This window comes from Zalophus californianus, chromosome 4, assembly GCF_009762305.2.
Source record: "Zalophus californianus isolate mZalCal1 chromosome 4, mZalCal1.pri.v2, whole genome shotgun sequence".
In the NCBI taxonomy this organism is placed as follows: Eukaryota; Metazoa; Chordata; class Mammalia; order Carnivora; family Otariidae; genus Zalophus; species Zalophus californianus.
The window spans coordinates 175,506,932-175,533,977 of NC_045598.1; the positions used below are offsets into that span (position 1 = coordinate 175,506,932).

Below are 27,046 nucleotides of genomic sequence, written 5' to 3' on the forward strand. Positions count from 1 at the left end.
CTGTCGTGGCCTTGAGGTGGCTTCGTGTTCATGGGAAGGAAAACCAAAGCGGGATGGAAAACGCAGAGGGAAGCCTGTTCTGTGAAATAACTGATGTCGGGGAAGTTGCCTTAAAATCTCTGGACTTTATTTTCGTCATGTATCCTGCGAGGCAACTTTAAGGTTCTCCTCTGGGTTCTTTGGAAATAATACCTTCGTTCAGGAACATAGTTAGGGCTTCATAAGTTCCATTACATAACATGACTTAGCCAGGCTAGGATTACTTAAAGGGACAGTGAATGAACAAATAAGCACTCGTAGTATCTGGCATAATGCTTAGAAATCAGAATTCACTGAGTTTTAGTATATGTGAAGAGATTGTGGACATCAGAGAGGTATTATGAAATTTCAGTAAATCCCTGCATATCACTAAAGTTGCTCCCCCCGAAAGAGCAGTAACAGATACCCTGGAATGTTACGTAACTACTTCAGATTATGATGATAAGGGCTGAAAGAACTTAAAAAGCTTTTATAACAAAAATTTCTCTTTTTCACCTTGTCAGTTATCTCCGTTGAAGACTGGTCACTAGCCAATCCCTCGTGGCGTCAGTCACGTACCTGTTTGCCTCGTTTTAGCAGCATGTGGTGGGCTTGGTTCTGTGAAAGTCCCCTCTAGTTTTTCCCACACTCTTCTGGTTAAAAATCTCACTTTCTTAGATCTGGACTATTTAACAGCAGCTGGCTTTCTTTGAGAGCCATTTTCACAGAGAACCAAAGATCTCACTTCATGCAGTTAAGGGATTACGAATGGAAAACAGCAAGCTATTTTTGAGATGTGGCTGTAGGACAGCCATGGCTGGCAAGTTCTCATGCACCGCAACAGCCTCCTGGTGGGCGACACTTCCAAACTCCTTACGTGCTGGGCAACAATTCACTTTTATAAGATCCTGTGCTCAGCCTCAACTAGGCCGGACTGCCGGGGTGGGGCTTAGGTTACTGAGGAAAGGAGGGAAGGATGGAAGGAGCAGCTGAAGTTGGGGAGACCTACAGAAGGAATGCTGAGAACCCCCCAGGGTCTCTGTGATTGGAGGAGGACAGTGAGCCTCAGACACCAAGAAATTCCCATGGTACATGGTCCACAGATTGTGTGGTCTCAGTGTTTGCTATCACCACGCGCCTGCCAGCCTGGCGTGGGTGTATCCACGGGACCGGCCTGACACGTGTCTTACCTTCCAGAAAAGGTGTTTTTTTTTTTTTACAGGATGAATACCCAACTTTGTAGTTACAGGCAGAAGGAGAACTTTGGGTACTTGCAATACTATTTTACTGAAAATCTGGAATTGCACAAATAGTTCTTTAGAACATAAAACTAAATGGATTTATACGTAACAATTACATTCAGCATTTATAAGAGGCAGTACAAAAATGTGTTCTGCTTCTACATGATACAAATTGCATATAATACCATGATTTAAACAATATTAATTATATCAAGTAGTGCCGTGAGATACATCTTACTCAGAATATCTGATGTTTCCCACAATTAAGGGAAAAAAAAATGCAATTCTATGAGCAGCTGAGTTTCTTCGCTTCTAAATTCATTTTAGTAACGGGAAGATTTAAGGACAATACTTTCATCAAAGAAGGAGATGTCAAAAAAAATTTACAGGACTGTTCTGAATTCATCAAAAATGAAATTAGGCACGTGAGCTTCAGCAACCTGAAACAATGAAACAGGAGAGTTAAGTTATTCATAGTGGTAGAACAAGTTCAGAATTTTCCACACGAAAGTTAAATGAAAATATGCTTTGAAGCAAGGTGAATCACGGGAGCGCTGGATTCACAGAGGTGGGCGGCTCTTGAAACTGCTAGCTTCTGTTTCTGCTGTTCCTCACCCTGGGGTCTAACGTCTCGGCCCTGCTGACATCTGAGGGAATGCTGTCCAGCGCTCCCTGCCTCATCCTCGGCTCTCACAGGCACTTGGATCTGCTAGGAATGCGCAGGCCTCCGGGAAGTAGTAAGAGGTCATCTGAGGTCACCTCACAAGGGACTGATGACCCACTGGGGAAGAACAGCATGTCGCAGGTGACAGGCCAGAGTGGGGAAAGAGGAGGAAAGAAGGGCCTGGAAAGCATGCATTCCTGAACTGTTCTTAGAGGAAGCCCTGAGGGGGCTGGGGGAGGGTGAAAGAGTGGAATGTAGAGCCAGGTGACCTCCAACTGCTAGAAATGGGTATTTTTAAACCAACTGCTAGAAATGGGTATTTTTAAATAATGTACTGGCACTAAGGTACCGGCAATACTATTTTTACTGAAAGAAGCAGTGTTTGTTTTTTCTGATTATAAAGATGTATCAGCTGCTACTTAGAGGAAATTTAGCAAATGCAGAGGAATGTAAAAAGAAGTAATCACTCATCCTAATCCCCTAGAGAAAACTAAACCTGATAATTATTCTATAATGAATCCCTCTAATTTACACAGACACACGTGCGGGCGCACACACTCAAAACTAGGATCACATAATCTTGTGTCCTTTACCTTTGCTAAATCTTACGAACATCCTTGCACACCTGTCTTTGTGAACTTCTGCACATATATCCAGCAGATAAATTCCAGGCAGTTGAATTGCTGGGACCAGCTGAGTATATGACAAGTTTGTTTGTTTTTAATAAAGCCAAATTGCCCTCCCATAGGATAAACAGTTTACACTGCCATCGACAGTACTGAGAAGTCCTATTTCTCCAAACCCTTCCATGCAGTGGGAGTCCAACATTTAACTTCTTACCAATTGGAGTAAAAAACTGGGTTGGTGGAAACAGTAATTTGTGACTCTTGAATTAAGGTCAAACATTCTTACAAATGTTTATTTGCTATTTGTATTTCTTGTCCTGAAAACTGCCTGTTACTATCTCTTGCCTGTTTTGTTTTTGTTTTCTACTGGATTGGTTATCTTTTTCTTGTTCATCTAGAAGAACGCGCTACAAATCAAGAAAACTGGTCCTTTGTTAATATTTTCCCCAATTTTTTTTTTTTTAATTGAGACATTTGACAGAATGGTTTCATTACATTCAGCATTCCTAAGAGATCAGATCTCTAAATTTTCTTTATGGTTTCCTCCTTTGGTGTTTATCTAGAAATTTCTGAGAGCTGATACATACTTGTGTAAAATGTCTGAATTTGTTGGTTCCATTTTCCACATGATCTGTAATTTATTTTGATACATGGAAGGTATGAAGAGACTAACTGGCTAATTTTTAACCACATAATGAACTGTGCCAGCAATGTTGACTAAAATATTTCCTTTCTCCCCTCATTTGAGAGGCTACTTTTCCTCAGGTGCTACTGTATGCGCTTGGATTTGTTTACAGACTACATATTCTGGTCTATTGATCCATCTATTGGGTTTCATACCGGTACCGCACTATTGATTTTTGTAGTTTTACAATATTTTTAAATATTTGGTAGTTTTAATATCTTCTTTTTAAAACAATTCTTTTGGCCTGAGTTCTGTAAAATTTTTAAAAAATTTCTCACCCCTCCCAGGTAAAAAAATTATCTGGATTTTGATCATAGCTGCACTAAACCTCTAAACTAGTAAATACTATTTGAGTTTCCTCATTCAGAGAGATGGAAAAATTAAAAAATGTTTATGGTTTTTCTAAATTGTTATTTTTTTTAAACTGTCTTTCTTATAGAGGTTATAATTCCTGACTATTTATTTGTTAATTCTACAAATGGGATCTTTTTCCTATTTTTGAATTGGTTATTAGTGTATTTACATTGTATGTTGTCTAATCAGGTTTTTTGGACGCTTATTATTTTAATAGTTCTCCACATGATTCTAATGGGGATTCAAGGAAGACAACTACATCCTCAATAAATAATAAAATTTGTTTTCTTTTTATGCATTTTTAAATTGTCACTTCTTGTTTTACTGCCTTGAATCTGAGCAACACAAGCAGCAGCGGGAGTCAGCAGGGCCATATTACGGTTACGGCGCGAACTTCAATGGCAATGCTGCTGGTTTCACCAAGTATGATGTTGCTAGTTAGTTCCTAAAACATCGTCTTTGGCTTTTGTTATTTAAAAAAGTATCTTTGATCCCTAACCTACTAATTTTTAAAAATCAGAATGGCTTTTCAGAACCTATCGACATAGTCTTTAATATTTTAGTACCAAGCTCTGCATTTTGAGCGAAAACTTACCAAAGTGGAACTACTAGTGAGACAGGAAAAGGAAAGAATATCTTAGAGGGTAAAACGAAGCCATTTTTGGGAACCCTGGCCAAGTACTTTAGTTGCGAACTTAACCAAACCTGCTGTGCAACCAACCTGCTGTGGGAACCATTCTTTAAAAAAACACCAACCACACAATTAGTCCCCTGCCCCGGCCCCCGACGGACTCCCGTCCGGCTGCACCCTCCTGAACGGCCCCCGCGCCGGGAGCGGCCCGGGAGCGGCCCGGGAGCGGCCCGGGAGCGGGTGCGCCGCTCGCAGGACGAGGGCGCCGTAGTGAGGGCGGCGGGGAGGTGGCGAGGCGCCCGCCGCACGGAGGAGGGCGGCGCCCTCCCAGCTGCGGGTCGGAGCAGGCGCTCGCGCAGCCGCCCCATGAGCTAGTGGGGCGCGCTCCCAACGAGCGCAGGGCCACCCGGAATGCCATCTTTCTACAGAAAGGGCTTTAGTCGTAGTATCTGGTGCTTACCCTCCTAGGGAGCTTTGTGTACCGAACATAATCCTCCAGAAACAGAAGGGCGCCCACAACATCCGCAGGCATTTCGGGTATCTTCTGGCTGCAACGGAGAACAGTCTGGATCAAGCCCCTGCTTTGCGCACGGCAGACAGGGTAAGTCCACTCACTTCTTCACTTGCTTTCTCAACACTGAAGCCCTTGTTAATGAGATGAGGGTTCTCCTGTGTACAACTTCCTCAATTATAGGGCCTAAGGGCTAGGGGCAAATAGAAGTTAATAATTAAGACAAGAGCCCGTCCTGTCAGCCTGGGGTTTTCCCCTGAAGTCTCTGTTCTGACTTTTAACAGAAAATACTGTGAGCACAGATCCCGACTCCCAAATCGGCAAAGCCTTAACCCTCGGTTACAGCTGTATCCTCTGAATTCCCACGACAGAGTACTAAGCGAAGCCAAAGGAGAAGCAAATCTCTGGAACATCCTCTTGATTCCTATCATCGTCCTGCCCGCAGATCTTCAGAACGCGACCTAGATAGAGGATCAAGTGTGCGCCGAACGCTTCCCGTGGGCCTCCTGCACGCGGCGGCCGCCCGCCGGCCCCCCCACCCTCCCTCACCCGCTCAGCGCTTCGCGATCATCTCATCGGCCGGCAAGTCCCCGAACAGGCCACACCTCCCCATCCCACGGGTCTTCGCGGCTACATGTTACTCCGCCCGTGGACTTGAAAGTAAACTTCGAGGCATCCTTCCAGTTCCAGCGTGGGTTCGGCCTCCTTTGGGAGTCTAACCTGACTCCTCTGGGCAGGTGGCCTTTTCTTGTGCTTTCATCATACTTAGTATCTGCCCCCAGGACTCTTAAATTTTCAGTTGTTTGTATGCTGGTTTCTTTGAGGGCCTGGGTCATGCCTTTATCTGTTTCCAGCATCTGTGATTGTACCTGCACACAGGTGTCAAATACACACAGCGCGTAATAACCTTCTGTATGGGATCCCCCTCCTTCATTCAGACAACTGCTGTGTTGCCGAGCACTGTTCTAGGGCTGGGAATGCAGCAAAGTAGGTGACAGTCTTCTTATGGAGCTCACATTCTTCACATCAAAAAGGAACTTTTCACTCTTAAAATTATTTCCAATTTAGGTACAGACTGGCATTTTCTGATTAACAAAGGATGTCATGCAACTGGATTACTGATTTATTTCCCTGATGATATCTTGCTCTTGAAAAGAAGGTTGAAGAGTGATTACAACTGGAAAAGTTGCCATTGCTCTGGATCTTTCAGTGTGTGGCCAGGGCTGTGTTTCTATTTGCTCTGCTCCCAGCGAGGGCAGGGAAAGAGCCTCCATGCATCCCAGGTTCCTTATGTCACTTCCCTTAGCCGGATCAGAAACCCAGAGCTGCAGTGACACCAGCCTCCTGATGGACTCTCTCAGGGTCCCCAGAAACATGCTGCGCCACAGCCACACTTGGTAGTCGTCAGTGAAGAAGAACCAGGACGAAGGACTTGCCAATTCCTGACAGATGGGGAGCTACAGCTGGGGTGGTGGGTGTGGAGGTTTCTTCCCAATCTCCCTGTACACCGGCCTGAACTGTGGTCCTTGGCTCCCTCTCCACAGTCCGGAGCCCAGATGCACTAGGTTTCTAGGTGCCCACTGCATTCCTTTGCAACCAACCTCATTTTGTGATCGCTACAGTTTCATCTCTGAGACTTCCCTACCCTTCTGGGCTACCTTCTGATTTTCAGTTGTTAAGAAGTGTGCTGTTTGAAGCGAGTCTCACCGGATGTCCTAGAAAAACACCCAGTGTGTGTTTGTTGTTCAGTCCATAACTAAGGTGGGGAAGAACTCTACTGACTGAGGCTCTTGGGGAAAAGATGTCAGGAGTTAAGAACGCAAGGTCACTGTGAGCCAACGGGTGTCAAGAAGCTGCAATTTTAGCTGCCCTGCACTCCACCGGTACACTCCAGTGGGGGCCCGGCGGTCCTCTCAAAGGGGTCGGCTGTTTTTGGAATCTCAGTACAAGCTTGGGAAACCACAGAGAAAATGTAGAGAAGAGGGTCAACAGCCAAGTGGAACCCCCAGAAGAGGTCGGACATGGTGAGTAGCCACAGCGCAGTGAACAGGAAGGGGTAGAAGCAGCTTATCTAAAGAAAAAGAAGACCTAAGGCAGCAGCCTGACGTTCACAATGTGGGGTGAGGGAAAGGTAGGAGACTGCATTCATTCCAAAATTACAGAGCGTAGGGGAAGGCACAACGAGTGAAATTTCAGAGACAGGATGAAATTCTTCATGCGTCACAATGAGCGACTTTCCAGGGCTGGGCACATCGCCACCAGCATCTGGCCTTGCCGTGGGAGATGATGGTGCCTCACTGATGGCCGGATCCCAGGAGGGCTCCTGCCAGGGATGCCTCAGCACTGATTCACGCCCTGGGTGGAAGGTTAAATGGCCTCTGAAATCATGTCTGGTGAGGACTGCTCTGGAAGGTCATTCCCATTAGTCTTTAAGTTACGTTGACCAAAGTGACCAAGTGGTAATCTTCCAGACTTTGGATGTACAACATGCCAGAGAAATTTATTTAGGGGCCGGACCCTTTAGAGTAACAGAGGAGGCTCGGGACCCAGCATCTCATGCAAATAATTTTTTTCTATCCCAGAAAAGCCACATGGTGGCGGTGGGGTGGGGGGGGGGGGAGGCGGGTAGAAAAAAGGCCTATGAGCCTTGTATCCAATAGGAACTTCTGTGTGATTTCTGTTTCGTCCTACGCCGCGACTCCAGGCTGTGCCCAGGCTCTGACTCGGACATACTCCCTGACTCCCGCTGAAGGGTTATGGGGCCATCCCAGGCCAGTGGCCCAACCGGATGGCCCAGGCTCCCTGAGCTCTGAGCACAGCGCCCAGAACAGCAGAGGAACAGACCTGCACTCTCTTCCCCGTGGGGGTCACTAATCCTGGTCACGACTCGCTCATTCTTGCCAAATCACTGTGGAGTGCACCGAGGGGGCTCCCCCAGCAGGGTGACGAAGGACGGGTGCACCTTTAGTTGCTGCAAAGCTGCTTTGCACAGCAGGGTAAAGCAGCCAATTCCCATCTGCACTAGGGAGATAATAAGAGGAATTTGGAATGCAAGGTTCCTAGCCCCCTCTGTAACATCAATTCCTTCAGTACCTTGTGCACTGCTCCACTGTGGAGCGGATAAACTGGCCGATCAGTGCCAGGAACTGTTCGGTGTACCGCGAGTGAAACTGCTTCAGCAGGGTGAGCAGTCCCAGGACGAGTGGCGGCCAGTCCACGGGGTCAGCAGGCTTCCGGCAGACCATTCCTGCAAGGAGCGACAAAGGAGGAATTAGGCCACCCAGCGAAGTGCTTTCCTTTGGTGGTGTTCATCCAGTGGGCATGTTTGTGAATGTCAAAATGTCTGGGGACCGCGCCACCGCCAGCAGATGACTATCTGGAGGGAATGACAACTCTGGACTCCACTTTGAATTAGGCCTGGGGTCAGAGTGGTCTGACTCAACATCATAAAATGGTGGCTGATTTTTATAATCACCACCACTGTCTCTTTTGGTTAATACAGTAACACGTGCCATTATAGGAAAGCTGAAAGATACAAATGAAGGTAAATGAGAAGGTGAACATTACCTATAAGCAACTTCTGTTAGTGGCCGCATAGTAGCATTAGGTGTGCTGAACCACTCTCTTAAATGAAAGCGGTTTAAACCCCAGATAACATATTTAAGAAGTATCTTTAAACACAATGTTGAACGTTATACAGTAAAAGAATCTGCAGAAGCCTAGACAGTGGAAGAAGGAAATGTGGGGAGTGAGTGAGCGCCAAAGCTGGCTTTTGCACTAACGATTTCTGCCCCTATCTGGACACCGCGGCCTTCTGCCCAGATGGCTGCAGGGGGAACAGGAGCTAGAGCTTAGGGTCTTTGAGGGGAAACACAATGCTGAAAAAGAACCAGGTTGGAGGACTTACATCACCTGATTTCAAGACTTATTATAATAAGTTATAGTAATCAAGGCAGTATTGGCATGAGGATAAAGAGATCAATGGAAGAGAAGAGAAAAACCAGAAATAGTCCCACCCTTATAGGAACAATTGAATTTCCACGAATATCCAAATGATTTAATGGAGAATGAGAGACCTTTTCAATAAATGGTGCTGAAACTGGATATCCTTATGCTGTACATAGAAAGTAATTTTAAATGGACCACAGACCTCAGTGTAAGAGCTAAAACCACAAAGCTTCTAGAAAAAAAACCATAGAAGAATATCTTTATGACCTTAGGGTTAGTCAAAGATTTCTCAAGATATAGAAAGGACAATTATAAAAGAAGAATAGATAATTGGACCTTATCAATATTGAACATTTCTGCTCATTAAAGTCACCAGTAAGAAAATGAATAGGGAAACCAGAGTCTGTGAGAAAAAACTCACACTATCTGACAAAGAACTTGTATCCATGATATATAAATAACTCCTACCACTCAGTGATTAAAAAAAAAAAAGGCTATCAACCTAATTTAAAAACAGGCAAAGGACTTGAACACTTAACAAAGAAAGATAGAAAGAATGGCCAAAAAGCGCTCAACATCATGAATCATTAGGGGAAGGCAAATGAAAACTACGAGATACCACACACACCCCCATTAGAACAGTTAAAATTAAAAAAGATTAACATTGCCAAAAGCTGGTGGGATGTAAAATGGACACCACTTTGGAGAAAGGCATTAGACAGGCCTTCAGATCCCGCATCTGGGTTCCTGTGAAGGCTGGGCCATCCCTTACTTAAACCAGAAGATGCCCAAACAAGTTATCCTCATTTCCCTAACCTGGGCCTCGGCAACTCTGAATTTACTCAATGCCCACTGGACGAGACAACGATGATCATCAGAACACGGAGAGATGACCTTTTCCAGGTGGAGAACAGCAGTGACACTTACAGCAAAAGCTTCCTCTCTGAATGTGGCCCCACGGAGATTCTGCCTTAAAGACAGACCAAGGCAGGCAGGTGTTTCTTAGGTCAGTCCTGAGAGCAATCCTCAGCAGGGTTAAATACGTGTTTTCTGGGTCTCCAAACACCCTGATGTCCCTTCCTAGTCCTACTTATCATAATTTTGCTTCCCAGATTAACACATCACTAATTCATGAAAAGAACTGTAGTCAGGTATAGATGCATCTCTAGGACACTAAAAAGTTTGTTTTGTTTAAAGATCTGGAATTCGACGGAATAGTGAAATGCTTCCTATGAGCAGCTATATAATGAAAGAAATACTACCTAAGAATGAGACCAGTGAACAAATAGTCTTTATGAAAACAGGATCATCTTCATGCACTGACAATCCATCATTACAGAGGGCCACGTATTCTTGTTTAGTTCTAACACAGAGACAACAGAGGAACAATGTGACTCTGAGTCTTGAAATGAACTCCTAAGTCGACCCTGGGACGGTTCTTTACGTTGATTTTGACCAATATACAGAAAAGGACTTAGCGTCAGGGCAATGCTTGCTCCGTGCCAGGAACTGTATTAGGTTGTTCAGAAAATCGGGTTGGCCTGAGAGGTTACGTAACTTGGCCACAGTCACACAGGTGAATGCTGGTCGAGCCAGAATCCGGACTGACGTCCGTCCATCAGTCCTGCAGTGGTACTGACGGGAGCCACCACGCTCTGCATTCTGTGGCAGGGACACGTACTGTTATGGGAGCTGTGTCTGGAATCGAGGAGTATTTCTGAATGAGAGGATAAAAACCTTACAGAGATTCCACATCTTTATCCTTAAAGAGCTTATGAAATAAGAAGGGGAAATAGCTCAAGGAAGAAATCATTTTGGAATTGCTGGCTAAGAAACAGCACATTTACAGGAAAGCTCCTATAATATTTTTAAAGTAAATAAACCTCTATAGCGGATTTGACAAAGCTCAACTTTGATATAAAGTTTAGAGGCAGAGGAAGGACCTGGGAAGCTATTAGAAAAGTGTTCATAAAAATAGTAAGATAAAGTGATCAATGGCAAGAAAAAAAATAGGGCGATGTGCCTGGCCAGGACAAACATACTGAAAGGCTTTGATAGCTCGTTTGTACCGAATATTTTCACACATCATCACATGTATAGACATTGTAAAGTAACTGGTTATGGCTGTTACTTTTCACACAGCGGCTCCTGATACTCGGGAGGCACATGCCACCTATGAGATTGGAACGGTAACCAAAGGAAGTTTCTCTCACACCATGTCAGCTGCCTAAACATTAAAGAAAGGAGAGAAGCGAAGATCCCACACATTTTACAAGTTGGCTAATCTTTGGAAATCAAGGGTGGACTATATTTGGTTAATGGTAAATCCACTGTCTACACCTCATGAAGGGACACTGTACTTCACAGGCCCAAAGACGTGCATTTTCTCCACACACTTCTGACTAAGGAAAGATCTCGTCGGTGACACAGCACTCTCCCTACAAAAGAGCTTTTGGTGAGGTATTAATCCACTGTTACCGTGTTACTGTGACTTCTTGCAAGGAATGTCATACAGTACCTAGGTTTTTGTTGTACTGAAGTTTTGGCAACTGCGCGATCAAAAATAGGAAGTTGACAACTGGGAAGTAGGGTAAGCGCTTTGTTGTGATGTATATCTGGAAAGAGAAAGGTAAGAAAAATCGATGGCTTCTTCCCAAGGCACAAGACTGTGGAACACATGTTCAAATGGAAAGCTTCCATTTTCTTTCAGTTTGCTCTTCAGGCTACCGAAAACAGGGAGGGTTCAGCATTAATTTGCTGCCTGCAGAGTTAAATGTAATACCACCGACCCCTGCAAACATAAAAACCTATATAAAAACGAGCCCTTTTGGGAAGGGAACAATTTTGCTTGGAGATGAGCAGTTACTTTCCCCTCAAATCCTCTTCATGTCATTCACAAAGGGAGAGGGGAAAGGATGGGACATGTCGCAGAGCGGTCTCCTTGTTAGCTGTAGCGCACACAGTACAGTCGGGGATACCCGGCCACCACCCTCCCTCCCTCAACTCCCCGGGGAGCAAGGCAGCGCTCTGGCTGGGAGCCCTGGCTCTGGTCAGACTGCCTGTCTCCCGCGCTCGCCCGCGTGGAGCCCCGGGAAAGTCATCAGCCTCTGGGCCTCCAGAGGCCTCGAGTTCCTCACCCGACGATGGCATGGTTCATGGTGCTGCTAGGATGATGGGACGTCACCCATAGCCGGGGCTGACAGGGCTTGGCACGAGGGGAGTGCTCATAAAATGTTAGCTGCCACTTAGTTTCTTAGCTTTTGTCCAAAACCCAGGGGAGCGTATAGCTTTCCTATTTTACAGATTTTAGAAAGGTCATAGAGGGTCTAGGCTTACAGCCTATCATCAAAGTCATCAGTATTTCTGCATCAAAACATGAATATTCACTGAAGTACAAACAGCCTTATGTCAGTTTGGGACGAGTTTTGCCACCAAATGAGATTTGGCACCAACTTGGAGAAAAACCTTTCAGCTCGCAGAGGTTTTTGGAAGTCAGAATTGCAGAAGACAGTCTGTGGCCCCAGATTATGGTTGTGATTACTGTCAGCCACGAGGGAAGCATCTTTGGGTCCCAAGGATCAATGCCATCACTTAGCAGCAGTTCAAATACAAAACCCCAGATAAACCTAAAACTGATCTCCTACAGATAAGAGTATCTCACTTTTTAAGGAACTGTGGCAAACACGGTATCACCTGATTCCCGTGGCCTGAATCAGGCAGGGAAGGTGTGATCACCCTATCACTCGTGGGAAACTGGAACTCAGGAAGGGAGGGAGCTTAAGAGAATGGAGATTCTGGGATTAGAACCCAGGCTCTCCCAATATTTTAGCAGGTGATCTGCTATCTGGGCCAGATCTCCGCGGGGACCATCCATCTCCTGCCATTCCACTCCATACTTGAATCATTGACCTTATTCAGCGGGTTGTGGATGCCAGCCGCCTCCAGGTAGGCTGTGATCTCATACAAGAGCGTGTTGTCTTCTTTGGGGTAAGGAAGCGAAGGGTCCTGGTAGTGGGCTTCAATATCTGCCAGGAGAGCCCTCCGCGAGGAAAGACAAAACAGAACAGGGATAAACGTTAGAGATGAACACCGTTCATACAACAGTTAACACAGGCCACGATGTGATCTTTCTGGGCCTCGGTTTCATCTGTAAAATGAGGGCTTGATCCTCCTAATTCTCAGTTTCCATACCTGTGATTGGTTGTTAAGTGGAAAATGTGACGTAGAATATTTTATCTTTTGGAGTTAAATCGAATGCTTTTGCCGTTCCAATTTTTATGAACTGACTGAACTGTTTTCAATAACTGCTTTGTCAAAAGCGCTGAACTACTGACTGGCAAGAAAAGATTACTTATTTTTAAGTAGAGGCTGGGAATGAGAGCAAGTCGCTGGGGAGATGGAGGCTGTGACTGTACTTCGTGGACGTGCGCCCACAGCGACTCCTGGTAATTAGCACACTTCGAACAGCTCTTCGGATGATCAGTGACTCAGCCCTCCAGAAATCCAGGTGTGGATTTTGGTAACAGTTGCTTTCTCAATCTGTGCAAGTCCTTAGCACAATGTCTGATGGGTCCTAAGTGATCTGTAGATGTTGACTGAATAAAGGAACCCATCAGTAATGAGTGAGTGAGAGAGAGAGAGAGAGAGAAAGAAGACCAAGGGACAAGACTGAGGAAGGGGGCTTATACAGACAGATTTGGTTATCCCTTGGAAGGAAGGCTCTAAATTCAGAGAGCCTTCTTACCTGAAAAGGTTGTAAAAGGGTAAATACTGAAGAAATTGGGGTGCTAATGGATAATGAATAATCCAGGCCCCTGGGTGGCTGTTTCGAATACCAGCACTTACTTATTGAGATTCTCCAGAGCGGCTGCCAGATGTTTGGAGTCAAACCGACAAGAATAATTGAGTTCATTGGCAATCTGTTGTCTCAGAATCTGCATCTGCCCCACCTGGGAACAAGCAAGAGGAAGAAGAGGTAGAACACACAGTGCTTCCAGGTGACAGCGAGGAGGCAAACATGAAGATGACCGTTTTTTACTGGAAGGATCACTATGTTCTACAGGAAAATCTAAGGATTTCCTGGACTGGTTCCGTGGCTAAGACCAGTGTCTTCCCCGATGGAGCACAGGGAACGTCTGGATAGGCTCCTGTATGCCAACCTCAAATATCCCTGAAGTCTAAAATTATACGAAGTGACATTAATGGTCACTTGTTCACATAATAAAGGTGTCTGTTTTGAAGCTCTTATTTATGATCTTTTGAAATAAGTTCTCCAAGCTTAGTGGCTGCTAATGAGAAGCCCTACTTCCTTCATTTGTCCTAAGCTGAACTTTCTTGAGTCCCAACGATGCCATTTCACTCTGTTTTTCTAAAATTTGGTGACTATGAGCCTAGCCACATCGCCCAGAATTACAGATTATATAACAACCTGGGTTATAAACTCCCAAAAAGGCCCTTCTAACAATGATAACCTCTCATCCAAGGGTTCCTAACCTTGTTCTGGTACCTTGGACCTCTTTGGGAATCTGGTGAAGCCTACTGACACTGTCTTAGAATAATTCTTTTCAGTGTGCAAAATAGGGGCGCCTGGCTGGCTCAGTAGAGCATGTGACTCTTGACCTTGGGGTTGTAAATTCGAGCTCCACATTGGGTGTAGAGATTACTTAAAAATAAAGTCTTTAAAATAAAATAAATGTGCACAATAACACATATAGGATAACAATGGAAGCCAGTTGTGACAAAGTGTAATTCCCAGACCATTAAAAGACGAGATCTGTGATACAGAGTTATGTCAGCATGGCAGATTAAAGTCATGTCAGCATGGCAGATTAAGCATTTCTGAGTAGTGATGAGCATAAATGGTATCTGGAGGTGTCTATAACCCCTGTCCAGTGATAGGAAACTACCTCTGGGTCAGGTCTGGGACAGAGTTCAGATTGTTCCAACAAGTTCAATTTGTTGGCATCATAAAGTCAAAAGTAAATTCTTTTTGTGCCCGTGAATTTCTTCATTCCTATTCTAGGAAAGCTGTCCCCAAAAGATTAGCAAGAGGAAGAGGAGGAACCGGAGGGAAGACTGTTTTATGATGCTAGTAACAGTGAGGGAGAAATGGACACAGTGGTTGGGAGCAGAGAAAAGTTAAGAAAAAAAGAGTGGCCTTCTCTAAGAGCAAAGAAAAGATCTTTAGATAAATGGAACCTGTAACAGTTAAAAGTGTTTTAAATGACCTCGGATGTGTTACTTTTGACCACTATTCTTACTAGATTATTATTGTACTTACGTGAAGAAAATAAAATTTAAAAAATGTTCTCATAGGAAACCTTTTATTAATAGAAAAATATTATTGAAAAACTGGAATAGGGCAAGGCCAAGAAAATAGTGGGTTCCCTCAGGCCACTCAATAATGTCCTTCCAACCTTTTTTCTGGCCCATGGACTCCTTGCTTAATTCTCGATACTCTATGTCCAGGATTCCCTCGAAAATCCCAGTCTAGGAAAGGAAGCAGAGATACGGGCAGTTTAACCTAACTTGCTCTTCTCTAAAGCATATGCAGTCTCCGTGACCAACGTTTTCTCTTTGGTGCTCACTTACTACAAGCTGTTACGAAGGTTCTAGAGGCTGAGCAGTCTGGGAGCTGATGCACTCGATCTACCTATTTGCTGTCTAGCTGGAGAGATCTTCGGACTGTCTGTCTTTCTCCAGCTTTCTGGGAAGCGCTGCCCCATACAACAGTCACAGCTGCACGTGGCTCTTTAAACTTAAACTGATGCGAATGAATAAAAGTTAAAATCCAGTTCCTCATTCCCACAAGCCACATCTTAAATGCTCACTAACTACATGAGACTAGTGGCTACCATCAGACAGCGCAGAATATTTCCATCGCTCTTCCAGATGAGCCAAAGACAAACGGACAAATCTGTCCTTGAGGGCTTTATGTAAAGATCACGGACTTAGACAAATACTTGGTTATTCCTGAACTACCACCAATTACAACTCACGGAGGTCTGTACTAGCCCCTGGGGAACCTCTTTGAAGCATCTCTGTAATCTCCCTCAGCCTCCCACAGAGCTGAGACTCAGGCCTGTCCAACCTCAGGCAATTCTCTACTCCTCCTAAAGGGCTTCCCAGCAATTAGAAACTTAGCCTGAGAAGCTCTCAGGATCTGGAAATCATGTGGCTAAGGGAGTGTTGGACATCTGTAACAAGAGGACACCCAGCAGAGTCAAAGGCTCTGTGTGTTACCTAGTCTAAGTTTCCAAATTAAAAAAAAAAACTCACTGCAATTATGGGAAATATATTGTGAATTTGGCTAAGGCACCATCAGTACTCTCTCAATGAACAACTAATATAATTGGGAGCAAGAGAATGGAACTCCCCCAAATTCCCACAGCAGCCCAGACTTTTCTTGTGGTTGGTGAGACTTTTTTTTTAAGATTTTATTTATTTATTTGACAGAGAAAGAGACAGTGAGAGAGGGAACACAAGCAGGGGGAGTGGGAGAGGGAGAAGCAGGCTTCCTGCGGAATAGGGAGCCCAATGTGGGACTCGATCCCAGGACCCCAGGATCATGACCTGAGCCGAAGGCCAGATGCTTAACGACTGAGCCACCCAGGCGCCCCGGTAGGTGAGACTTTTAACCGTGAAATGGTTTTCCACCAGGACACCTACTCTTTCCTACTGCTCTGTAAGTGGGCTTTCTGAGGAGGCAGCGAGTATTTCCTTTAACGCTGTGTCTCACAGCAAGTGATGATGCTTTGCACATGAGTGTTCAACAAAGCGGTGTTGAATGTCTTGGATCATCACATGATGAGAGGAAGACACACAGAAGACACAGAGGGTCCCCGGAGCTGACACTACGGCGTGAAGGCAGGAAAGCACGTAAGTGAATTCGAAAGTAACTTAGATTTCCATCCAACAAGTTAATTTCATTTCACTTTCTTACTCATTTCTAGATTTAGACAACCGTGTTCTATTCATGGTGTAAGGATAACTTACATCCCAGAGAACTTGGCTTTCTAACATCTGTGCAGACCCAAGAGGGGAGAGAGACAATGTCCTGTTCTCACACCTCCTTGGAGCAGACCAGAGCTGTGCACTGACAGAGGAGCTCATTAAATAAACCTGTTACGTCAGGATGGAGCACCACCGAGGGAGGAAGATTTCCATTTCTTTGTGTGAAAGCACTTCTCATCTGAAGTCATTTAAAAAAAAAAAAGCCAAGAAACGGTTCTCTTTGGTGAAAGGAGAATGACAGGCCAATCAACGAAAAACACAGTCAAGAAACAGTTCCAGAATGGATGATAAAGGACAACTAATTTAGAAGTAACGATAAACTGAAGTGTTGTATGTTTGCTTTGATGACGAAAGAAGCATGGCTTTCTCTGGGTAACAAAGTTATAAGAAAATAATAATTTAAAAAAATATAGTATTGATTATCACCCTCTCTCAACATACCTTCATGATAGCCTCGAGATAAGATGTCCAAATCTTCTGTGTTTTGGCAATGGCGGAAAAATAAATTTTATTCGAATTTGCTGAAAGGTTAAAATACAATTTTCTGTTTAGTAAAAATTGAAAAGCTAGTGTTACCTCCATCTCAGGCTACTTTCAGAACACTCACCTACTATGCTTTTTAGGGGGCTGACAGCATTCATGAGAGTTTTCAAAGTATCCTGTACAGTTCTGTCTCTCAGGATAATCTTCTGAAACATACTGAGGAAATTCTAAAACAAGAAGACACGTAAGGAACTAAATAATAATAATGAATATAAATATAAATAAATATAATGAATACAGTAAATAATACTTCAGTTAACTGAAGTGCTATACAGAACACAGCCTGGCCTAAGTCACAAAATGCTATAAAGGGTACCAGGGAAGCAGCAACTTCCAGTTCCCGTTAGAAACACCCCCTGCTTGGAGGAGTTGCTGGTTTGAGAGAGAGTCTCCACTTCCTCCCATGAAACTCCCCAAACCAGTCTACACATAAAAATGCTGTGCTGGCCAAAGAAATTCTAGTTTATGCTCAGTTCTTATCTACCTAACAAGAAGCATATATGTGTGTCCGGCATTGGTATAGGAAAACATGAAAGAAGAGCTAAATGAGCTACTCTCATCTCTCCCAGGGCAGCAGGAAGCATGCACAGAAGTTGAAAGGCTCACCTGTAGCTCTTTGACAATCATAAAGCACAGAAGCCTGTCTAACCCGTTCAGACCAAAAGTCCCCAAGGTGGTCTGGATTTCTGAGAAGAGGCGGCTGCTGGTTACTTCTTGGTGAGTTTTCATATCGTACCAAGTGTTCAGCTGGTCCACGTGACACGTCATTCTAAAAGAAAAACAAACACTCAAAACCCAAAAGCAGCTCAGAATGAGTTCATCCTGAGGAGATGTGGGACGCAACAGGATTTGGGCATCAGATATGAGGAACGATGGTTATGTGATCTGTTTAATAACCTCTGCATCTAGGCACCCAGTGTATCTCACGGTGAATGCCCAGTTGCCAGGAAGGCAAAATTCGGTGAAATCACCTTTTCCTGCCCTATGGCAGGTCACTGGTTTGTCTAATGCATTTCCAGTGAGTCGGGCTGTCGTCTGGAGCTGAGCAGAGAGGACGAGCTTGGATTTGGTTGTCAGGCTGGACGACGTTAAGAGCCCAGTCTTCTCTCCACAAGGTCTTTAGATTCCCAGAGACGGGGCCATGAGAGTCTTGTGTCATTTCCATTTTGATAAGGAAGGAACTTCGAATCTTGCCGCCCTATCGAACATTTGTGACTGTGACAACACAGCCATTCCCTCTTTCCTCCTGGTTCTGGTCACCAACCAATGATTCCTTTCAGACTTAAGAGTGTGCTGACAGCAATGATAACAACCGACAATATTTACTGAGCACCTCTTAGGTGTTAGGTTCTGTGCTAAGACCTTTTCCTTTTCCTCCTCATCATGGCCCTGTGATATTCAAGCTGTGTGACCCTCATTTTACAGATAAGACAACTTAGTGAGGCCTGATTCCAACACCACATCCTTAACCACCATTTTCCTGGCTCTCAAATGCTGGCACAGGGGCCTTAAATCACTGTTGGGTGGGTTCAAAAGATATGCCCAGGTCCCATTCCTGGGGTTTCACTGGGTAGGTGTGTGGTGGAAACCCAGCCTCTGAAATTCTAGTAAGCTCCACAGATGATATGCTCCCAATTCTAAGACCCAGGACATCTCTTTATTGAAATGAGGCTCAGGAGGAGAGGCTTACATTTGGAAGGAAATGGGAAGAACAAGATGTCCAGAACTGCATTCTACTTTCAAGCTTCGAAGTGTCCTGCTCCTGGCACCCAGTGCTGGCACTCTGAATGTCACTTGAGAGGCTCCCCGTGTTGATGCATCAGTCGGTAATACGACATGGAAATCCCGCTCCCAATGCTTAGTCCTCTCTGCAAGTCTTAACATGGCACTACATGGAGAGTCTTCTAGAAGGGCTTTAGTGACCCACCCTTGGGTACCAAGAAAGCAGGAGTTATAAAACATTTGGGGTCATTTACTCTTTTTCCATGAGTCATAGACAAAACTCATTTGTGCTTGAATTTTTGGAAGAAGTTTACATATAGGGTGTTAAGTTGCGTAACTTTTGAGATACCAAATAAGCTGGAATTTGAAGGCAGTACAGAAGAGCCATGTCATACAGATATTCAACTTACACAAATCCAACAACACATGCACTGCTGGACAGAGAGAGAAGAGAAGTCAACTTTCCCTGGGTAATCACACCAACCACTCCACTCAGTGAGCATGCGCACAGGGCTAAACATGAGACAGAAAACAGGAGCCTGCCCTTCCCTCAGCTGGGCTTAGTCCCAACTGCCTCGTCAGAAGCTCGACAGAAGAAGGTGGAAAACTAGATGTCAAGAGAGAAGCAGTGTGCAAGTCTCTCCGATGGTGCCCACCTAAAATATTCTTAAGGGTGGTTTGATTATAATGAGATGTTCACCCGTGTGACCATATATGAACTGTGATCCACTGCATGCAGAGCTGTGCAGCCTGCCCTCTAACGGCATAGTGTTTAAGAGTTGGGCCCCGGGGTCAGAGGCTACCATTTAGACCCAGACCTTGGATAAGTGACTTATCTTTTCTGCACCTCAGTTACTTCTCTTTAACATGGGAAGAATAACAATACCTCAGAGATTGCTGTGATGAGTAAAGGAAGGGATGTGTGTGAAGGGCTGAGAAGTGTGTACAAGGGAAGTGCTAGAAAACTGCATGGGTGTGTGGGTAATCTTCAAAGGCCAGGCTGTGACAAGTGCAAGACTCAGTGACGGGAACGGGGCGCAGGCACAGATGAGCAATCTGTAATGAAAATGTTTTCATATGCCAGGGGGTCCATGGGCCAAGTGGGTAGGACATTAGTTGGAAAGCAAGAGGAGCACAAAACCAAAAGGTGGCTGAACAGACCTTAGATTTATCTTAACCTCTTATTTCCTTGGACCGGGGTCTCCTAAGGCACACTGCGGAAAATACCCTGTCTCAGAAAAAGTGACTCTAATAAACCCACTAGAATTGATCCAAGTGTGGTAAGAACAAGGGTGTGATCTGAGGAAAATGTTCAGAGACTTCTATTGTCCACCGTGTTCAAGGCCCAGTGGAATTCAGATACACCTACTTGGGGTCTGTGATCCTCAAGATTTCTCTGCAGAGTCGACCGATAAATGTTACGGACTCGTCCACAGGGGTAAACTTTGGTATTGGAATATGAGTAGACTGGTACATACTCTGCCAATCCTGAATCTAGAAACCAAACCAAACCATATGTATTTAGTACAATTAGCCTTTGAATAACATGAGGGCCAGGGAACTGACCCCCACCACAGCTGAAAATCCACATGCAACTTTTGATTCCCTTAAAACTTAACTACTAAAAAAACCCCCCAAAAAACCCCCAAAACAAAAAACAATAACAACAACAAAAACCTTAACTACTAACTCATAGCCTACTGTTTACCAGAAAAGCCTTATCAATAACATAGTTAACACATACTTTGTATATGTATTATATACTGATTCATACAACAACATAAGGTAGAGAAAAATGTTAAGAAAATCACAAGGAAGAGGAAATATATTCTACAGTACCACAGTGCGTCTATCAGAAAAAATCTGTGTATAAATGGACCCGCGTGTTCAAACCCATGCTGTTCAAGGGTCAACTGTACATCTTTGATAAGATAACCTAGTTATTCTTTTTCCACATAGTTTTACAAATATAATATTGCATAAACAGTGACAATAAATGCTCTTTGGTTTTGAAGAGGAAACTTAAAACTGTATTAATAGCTCCCAGAAATGCCACATGTAACATTTCTAAAAAAAGAAGTATTTGTGACAAGCGAAGTGCCTGAGAAGTGAGAAGAGACACAGGCATTTCTGGCTTTCTGGCTTTAAGTTAACATGTATCGATGTAATAATAAAATTCCAAAATATCCTAAGGCTGGAAGATACTTAATCTATTAAGATTCCAAATGAAATCTTGTGAGTTCCCTAATTAAAAACTTACTCCTTGTCAACTATTGACTAAAATCAAACTTCCCTGAAGGTACTCTGAAGGTATTCGTGACTATCTAATGCTTACTGATTCTTAGTAACTAAAATGTAAACTTTCTTGTTGGCATTTCTGAGGTTTGGAGCATGTATTTAATTTTCTTTTTTAAGATGTATTTATTTATTCTAGAGAGACAGTGAGAGAGAGCAAGAGCAGAGGGACAGAGGGAGCGAGAATCTGAAGGAGACTCCATGGCGGGGCTTGATCTCCCAACCCTGAGTTCACAACCTGAGCCGAAACCAAGAGTCAGAGGCTTAACTGACTGCACCACCCAGGCGCCCCCTTGGGGCATGTGTTTTAAATGTCAGAACAACAAATGTAGTCAAGAATTTTCAAAATTTAATTAGATACCTTTGTTCTTAAGAAGTTATTACACTCTTGTTCCACATTATAATTTATAATACGAGAAACTTCTTCCTGCCAAATCTTCAGACCATAAATGTTAACATAGTCCTGTATGTACTCAAAAGAGCGATGGAATCCGTCCATGGTAGCCCCCAATTCTTTCAGCTTAGGCATCAATTCACTTGACTGTGCAAAAGGGGAAACACAAATCTATTACACTGGAGTAGATGGCCAACCACTAATATCTACGTTAGACTTTAAATGAGACGCCTACTGGGAGACAACGATAGCTGAAGACAGCTTTGGAAATACTCATTTCCTGCCTCAACACGGATGAGTGGCAACTTATGTCAGACATTTCAGCAAAGAGGTTTCATTCATTTAGGAAGGAAGCCTCATACAAAAGAATATAAAAAACGAAAGTTGATGATTTCGCTCACGTCATTTGATGAATATATATATAACCTTAAAATACTTAAAATAGTTTAATTTGAATTTACTGGGGTGAAAAGGACCCTAGATATAAATTTTAGGCCCAATTTTTTTTTCCTCCTGAGAAAAATGAGCATATTCTTTAACAGATCAAGGAACATAAAAAAATTACAGGCTTTATAGTTCCTATGTGCCTTAGGGTTAGCAAATTCTTCTAACTTTAAGAAGTAACTCTGAATCGGAGACATCAGTTCAATTCTTAAAATTGGGGATCAACAGGTGACAGGAAAGGACTGGTTTTGGAAAGGATTTTCTTATCGTACAAAGAGATTACAATACGGGATTGAAAAGCACATTGGTCACTTGCACTGAACATCATATTTTAGATATGTGTTAGGAGGAAAGGTCTTGTTCCTGATCGTTAGAAATAGTGTGCTCGTCCATTCTGCAAGCTGGGCAGAGAGAAAGGACAGACCCATCTGGTCACCCGGTACCTTGGCTCGAGGGTTGAAGATCAGTCCCTTATGAAGAGCAAAAGCAACGCGTTTAACTAGCTCCTTCCTTATTCCATCTTCCAGTAACTGTTTTGGATCTACCTGTGTGCAAATTAAAAAGCAATGAATGGCAGTGAGGAAAAGTTCAGTCGTGAAGAAATCCAAAGGAAAAACAAGGTTTCCAGAATCTGTGAGGGAGCCCTTTCCTACCCCATTTTGCAATGATTGGGACTTTTCTCCTTTCCTGTCCCTCTGATCTTGTGCAGCTTGGACAGAATGATTAAACCTGTAACTCTTTAAGCTAGGTTGACCGCAGTAAAATTCATGATTTTACAAAATGACTTCCCATGGTGGTGGGTCTGAAAAGTTTTAAATTGCCTCTCATTTTTTTAATCATTTCATTAAAAGTAAAAAGTGTCTTTTCTCTGCACCAGGAGGAAGGGTGGAATGAAGGGCCTGCCCTTGAATTCAATGCACGCCTTTCTTCCCCATGTTACCTCAGGGCATCTCCAATCCTGTGAGCAAAGGGAAGCTTGCAAACATTTTTAACAATTCTCTTTTCTTTCAGCATTCTTGGAATGCTGTTTGTAATTAGGGAGATAAAATGGGAAAGCAAATCTGCCATGGAACTCTATAAACTTATTTTACTGGTTCTTTTTTCTGTAATGAGAAAGCATTTGTTATTCCCTAAAAGACTGTCTCCTATCGAATCCATAAAACATCAAATAGTTTGAACATAATCCTTTGAATTCCCTGAGACTTGTCTCTTGTACTTTTAATTTGTAAAATGAACCATTATTTTAAAAAGTCATAAAGACAAACGGGTGGGTTCCATCTGGGTTTGATTATATTTAAACTTTAAGAACAACAATTGCAATGAAAGTTGCACAAAATGCAAAAGCCAGAGAAACTTGTCGAGCTACATCGTGACCAAGTAATCAGCAAAATTCAGACTGGAAAAACAACAGGTCAAAGGCTGTGGGTTCCACTCTGGAAAACAGTATGGAGGGTCCTCAAAAAGTTGAAAACAGAGGTACCCTACGACCCAGCAATTGCACTAGTGGGTATTTACCCCAAAGATACAAATGTAGGGATCCGAAGGGGCACATGCACCCCAATGTTTATAGCAGCAATGTCCACAATAGCCAAACTATAGAAAAAGCCAAGACGTCCATCAACAGATGAATGAATAAAGAAGATGGTGGTGTATATATATATATACAATGGAATATTATGCAGCCATCAAAAACCGAAATCTTGCCATTTGCAACAACGTGGATGGAACTAGAGGGTATTATGCTAGGCGAAATAAGTCAGAGAAAGACATGTATCATATGACCTCACTGATATGAAGCATTCTTAATCTCAGGAAACAAACTGAGGGTTGCTGGAGTGGTGGGGGGTGGGAGGGATGGGGTGGCTGGGTGACAGACATTGGGGAGGGTATGTGCTATGGTGAGCGCTGTGAATTGTGTTAAGAGTGATGAATCACAGACCTGTACCTCTGAAACAAATAATACATTATATGTTTAAAATAAAAAAAGAAGATAGTAGGAAGGGAAAAATGAAGGGGGGGAATTGGAGGGGGAGACAAACCATGAGACTATGGAATCTGAGAAACAAACTGAGGGTTCTAGAGGGGAGGGGGTGGGGGGATGGGCTAGCCTGGTGATGGGTATTAAAGAGGGCATATATTGAATAGAGCACTGGGTGTTATATGCAAACAATGAATCATGGAACACTACATCAAAAACTAATGATGTAATGTATGGTGATTAACATAACATAATAAAATAAAATTAAAAAATAAAAAAAGGCTATGGGTTCCTCACCAGATAATGGAAAGGAATGGAGGAGAAACCTGAAGATTAAAAAAGACTTAAAAGATACAACATACATTTTTTATTTATTTCTATTTTTTTTTAGAAGATTTATTTATTTATTTAAGAGAGTGAGAGAGAGAGAGAGAGAGAGAGAGAGAGAGCGCGAGAGCTCGCGCACATGCGCGCACCAGTAGGGGAGAGGCAGAGGGAGAGAATCCTCAAGCAGACTCCCTGCTGAGTGTGGAGCCTGACACGGGGGCTGGGGCTCGATCCCAAAGCCCATGTGATCAGGACCTGAGCTGAAATCAAGAGTTGAAGCTTAACAGACTGAGCCACCCAGGCGCCCCTAACATTTTTTTTAAATGTAGTGTCCAGAGAGATTTACTTTTGGATAATAAAACTCTAAATGGAGAGACTGAGATTAGGTCAGGGCACGTGAGGAGGATCCTGAGGTAGGAGCTGGGAAATGATATTTCTTGACTTGGGTGGTGGTTATAATAATCTATTAAACTACAGAAGTGTTTCTACAGCTTTCAGTACCTGTGCCCTATTTTACAGTAACAAATTATAACTAGATATCATCAATGAGGAAAAAAAATCAAAGAAGTAAAATGAAGTTTCCAAAGAAATACTCCGTGTAAGAACAGATTTGGTGAGAAAGAGTTAAATGTTTTCATGAATTGAAAGGTTTTAAATGGCCCTTCCAATTCTTCCAAGACTTTCACCAATGTATGGCATGCCTGTAGCTTACAGAAAGCCCCCTTCCCACAGCCCCTTCCTTCACGCCTCTATCCCTTCCTCTGAAGTTAACAACAGTTAATTAACAGTTTTCATATGCATCTTCCAGACCTTTCTCTACTAATTTCTCTACGTATTGTCCTTAATACACATTTAATTTTAAAAAATCTAAATGGGACCATAATACACGTGCGCGCGCGCGCACACACACTCACACTACACACACACACACATTGTTCCGTAACTTGCTTTTTCCACTTTAAGCTTTAGAGTTTTAGAAATCTTCCAGCGGCCAAAGCTTTTTCAATGGCAGCAATCTACACTGGAAATGCACCATGATATATTCAGCCATTCTCTTAGTGATAAATGTCTAGATGATTTCTATTTTTTAAATTTTTGCTTATTATTTTTGTTATTTATTTTAAGATTTTATTTATTTGAGAGATAGAGAACATGAGAGGGGATGGGCAGAGGGAGAGGGAGACTCCCTGCTGAGCAGAAAGCCTGAAGCAGGGCTTGATCCCAGGATCCTCAGATCATGACCTGAGCCGAAGGCAGACACCCCCCTTTTTTTATTCTTTTTTAAGTATGCTCCATGCCCAGCATGGAGCCCAAATCCGGGCTTGAACTCACCACCCTGAGATCAAGAGTCGGATGCTTAACTGACTGGGCCACCCAGGCGCCCCTCTATTCTTTTTAAAATAATTTTTTTGGCCATCTGTAACAGTGCACATTTACACATACATCTCTGTGTATATCTTACTTGTTTTAAGTCAGATGGATTAAAGTCAACTTATACTTTTTTTTTTTTTTTAAGTAAGCTCCACGTCCAACGTGGGGCTTGAACTCACAACCCTGAATTCAAGAGTTGCATGCTCTATGGACTGTGCCAGCCAGGTGCCCCAACTTATACTCTTTACAAGTGTCTGAGATAGATGCTTAACATTTGAGGGTTAAAGACTAGTGAGGGCCACAGGATCCCTTACAGAAAGCCCTGAGTGGTTAGATTGGCAGAGATAGCCTACTGGGTTAAGTGTGGTCAAGATGATATTCCCCCGTTCTCATCTGAAGGACTGTGGCAAAAGATCTGCATTTTTCTTAAGCAGTTGTCCTTTGATAATTATTGCTAATTATTAGGTTTTATTACATCCTTCCTATACTGGTCATTTTGCATGTAAGACACTTAATCTGGTCCTAGGATTTATTACCACTTTACAGATTAGTAAGACGTGATAACCTGCAAGTCTACTCTCTGCATATCAACTGAATTAAACTGGCACCAGGCCTAAAGTATGTTCAGTGGATTCTATTAATTTTCTAGGGGCACAATGGGGGGCGCCTGGGTGGCTCGTTCAGTTAAGCATCTGCCTTTGGCTCAGGTCATGATCTTGGGGTCCTGAGATTGAGCCCAGAGTCGGGTTCCCTGCTCAGTGGGGAGCCTGCTTCTCCCTCTCCCCACCCCCCACTCATGCTCTCTCTCACTGTCTCTGTCTCTCAAATAAATAAAATCTGTACAAAAAATAAAATATCACTATCTTTAAAAAAAATTCTAGGGGCACAATAGTATTTCAGCATACTTGCAGAAACCACACACTAAAGTTCCATTCCTATTTAGGTTCATTTCCTATTATATTCTTGGGTTTTAGTAACACAAATGTTAATCTGGCAATTCAACAGATACACATTTAAAAAAAATCGGAAACATGTAGATTCTAACTGATATCAGATAAATGAAAAATAAATAAAAGCACTGTGAACCCTGTACATGGGCATATCACTAGTTATCATAGGATTACAAATGAAAACAGCATTGAGGTAACACTTTATACTCTTTGGGAGAGCAAAAATTAGATTGTGTAACTAACAAGTATTGGGAAAAATGGGGGCAGACATTTCATGGAACGGTCGTTTCAGAAGGCAATCTCGTGGTGTTGAGAGAAATTAGGTATAAAC

The 27,046-nt window shown here is 43.3% G+C and overlaps 1 protein-coding gene across 4 annotated transcripts in view; it reads right to left on the reverse strand.

Moving 5' to 3' along the window:
- Positions 1-128: 128 nt before the first annotated feature.
- WASHC5 (WASH complex subunit 5) overlaps positions 129-27,046 on the reverse strand; it is a 59,953-nt gene continuing 33,035 nt past the window's right edge. For 2 of the 4 annotated variants that reach the window (XM_027597590.2, XM_027597575.2), the window contains 11 exons: positions 22,533-22,634; positions 21,613-21,792; positions 20,326-20,450; positions 17,841-18,003; positions 17,299-17,401; positions 17,133-17,212; positions 13,524-13,627; positions 12,588-12,717; positions 11,197-11,293; positions 7,824-7,977; positions 129-1,699 (listed from right to left, as the gene is read on the reverse strand). In XM_027597590.2, the coding sequence (XP_027453391.1) occupies positions 1,546-1,699; positions 7,824-7,977; positions 11,197-11,293; positions 12,588-12,717; positions 13,524-13,627; positions 17,133-17,212; positions 17,299-17,401; positions 17,841-18,003; positions 20,326-20,450; positions 21,613-21,792; positions 22,533-22,634 (1,392 nt within the window). In that variant the 3' untranslated portion in view covers positions 129-1,545. Of the gene's footprint in view, positions 1,700-4,679; positions 4,768-4,791; positions 4,924-7,823; positions 7,978-11,196; positions 11,294-12,587; positions 12,718-13,523; positions 13,628-17,132; positions 17,213-17,298; positions 17,402-17,840; positions 18,004-20,325; positions 20,451-21,612; positions 21,793-22,532; positions 22,635-27,046 lie in introns of those variants that run through there. The other 2 variants (XM_027597581.2, XM_027597601.2) reach the window with 2 other exon arrangements.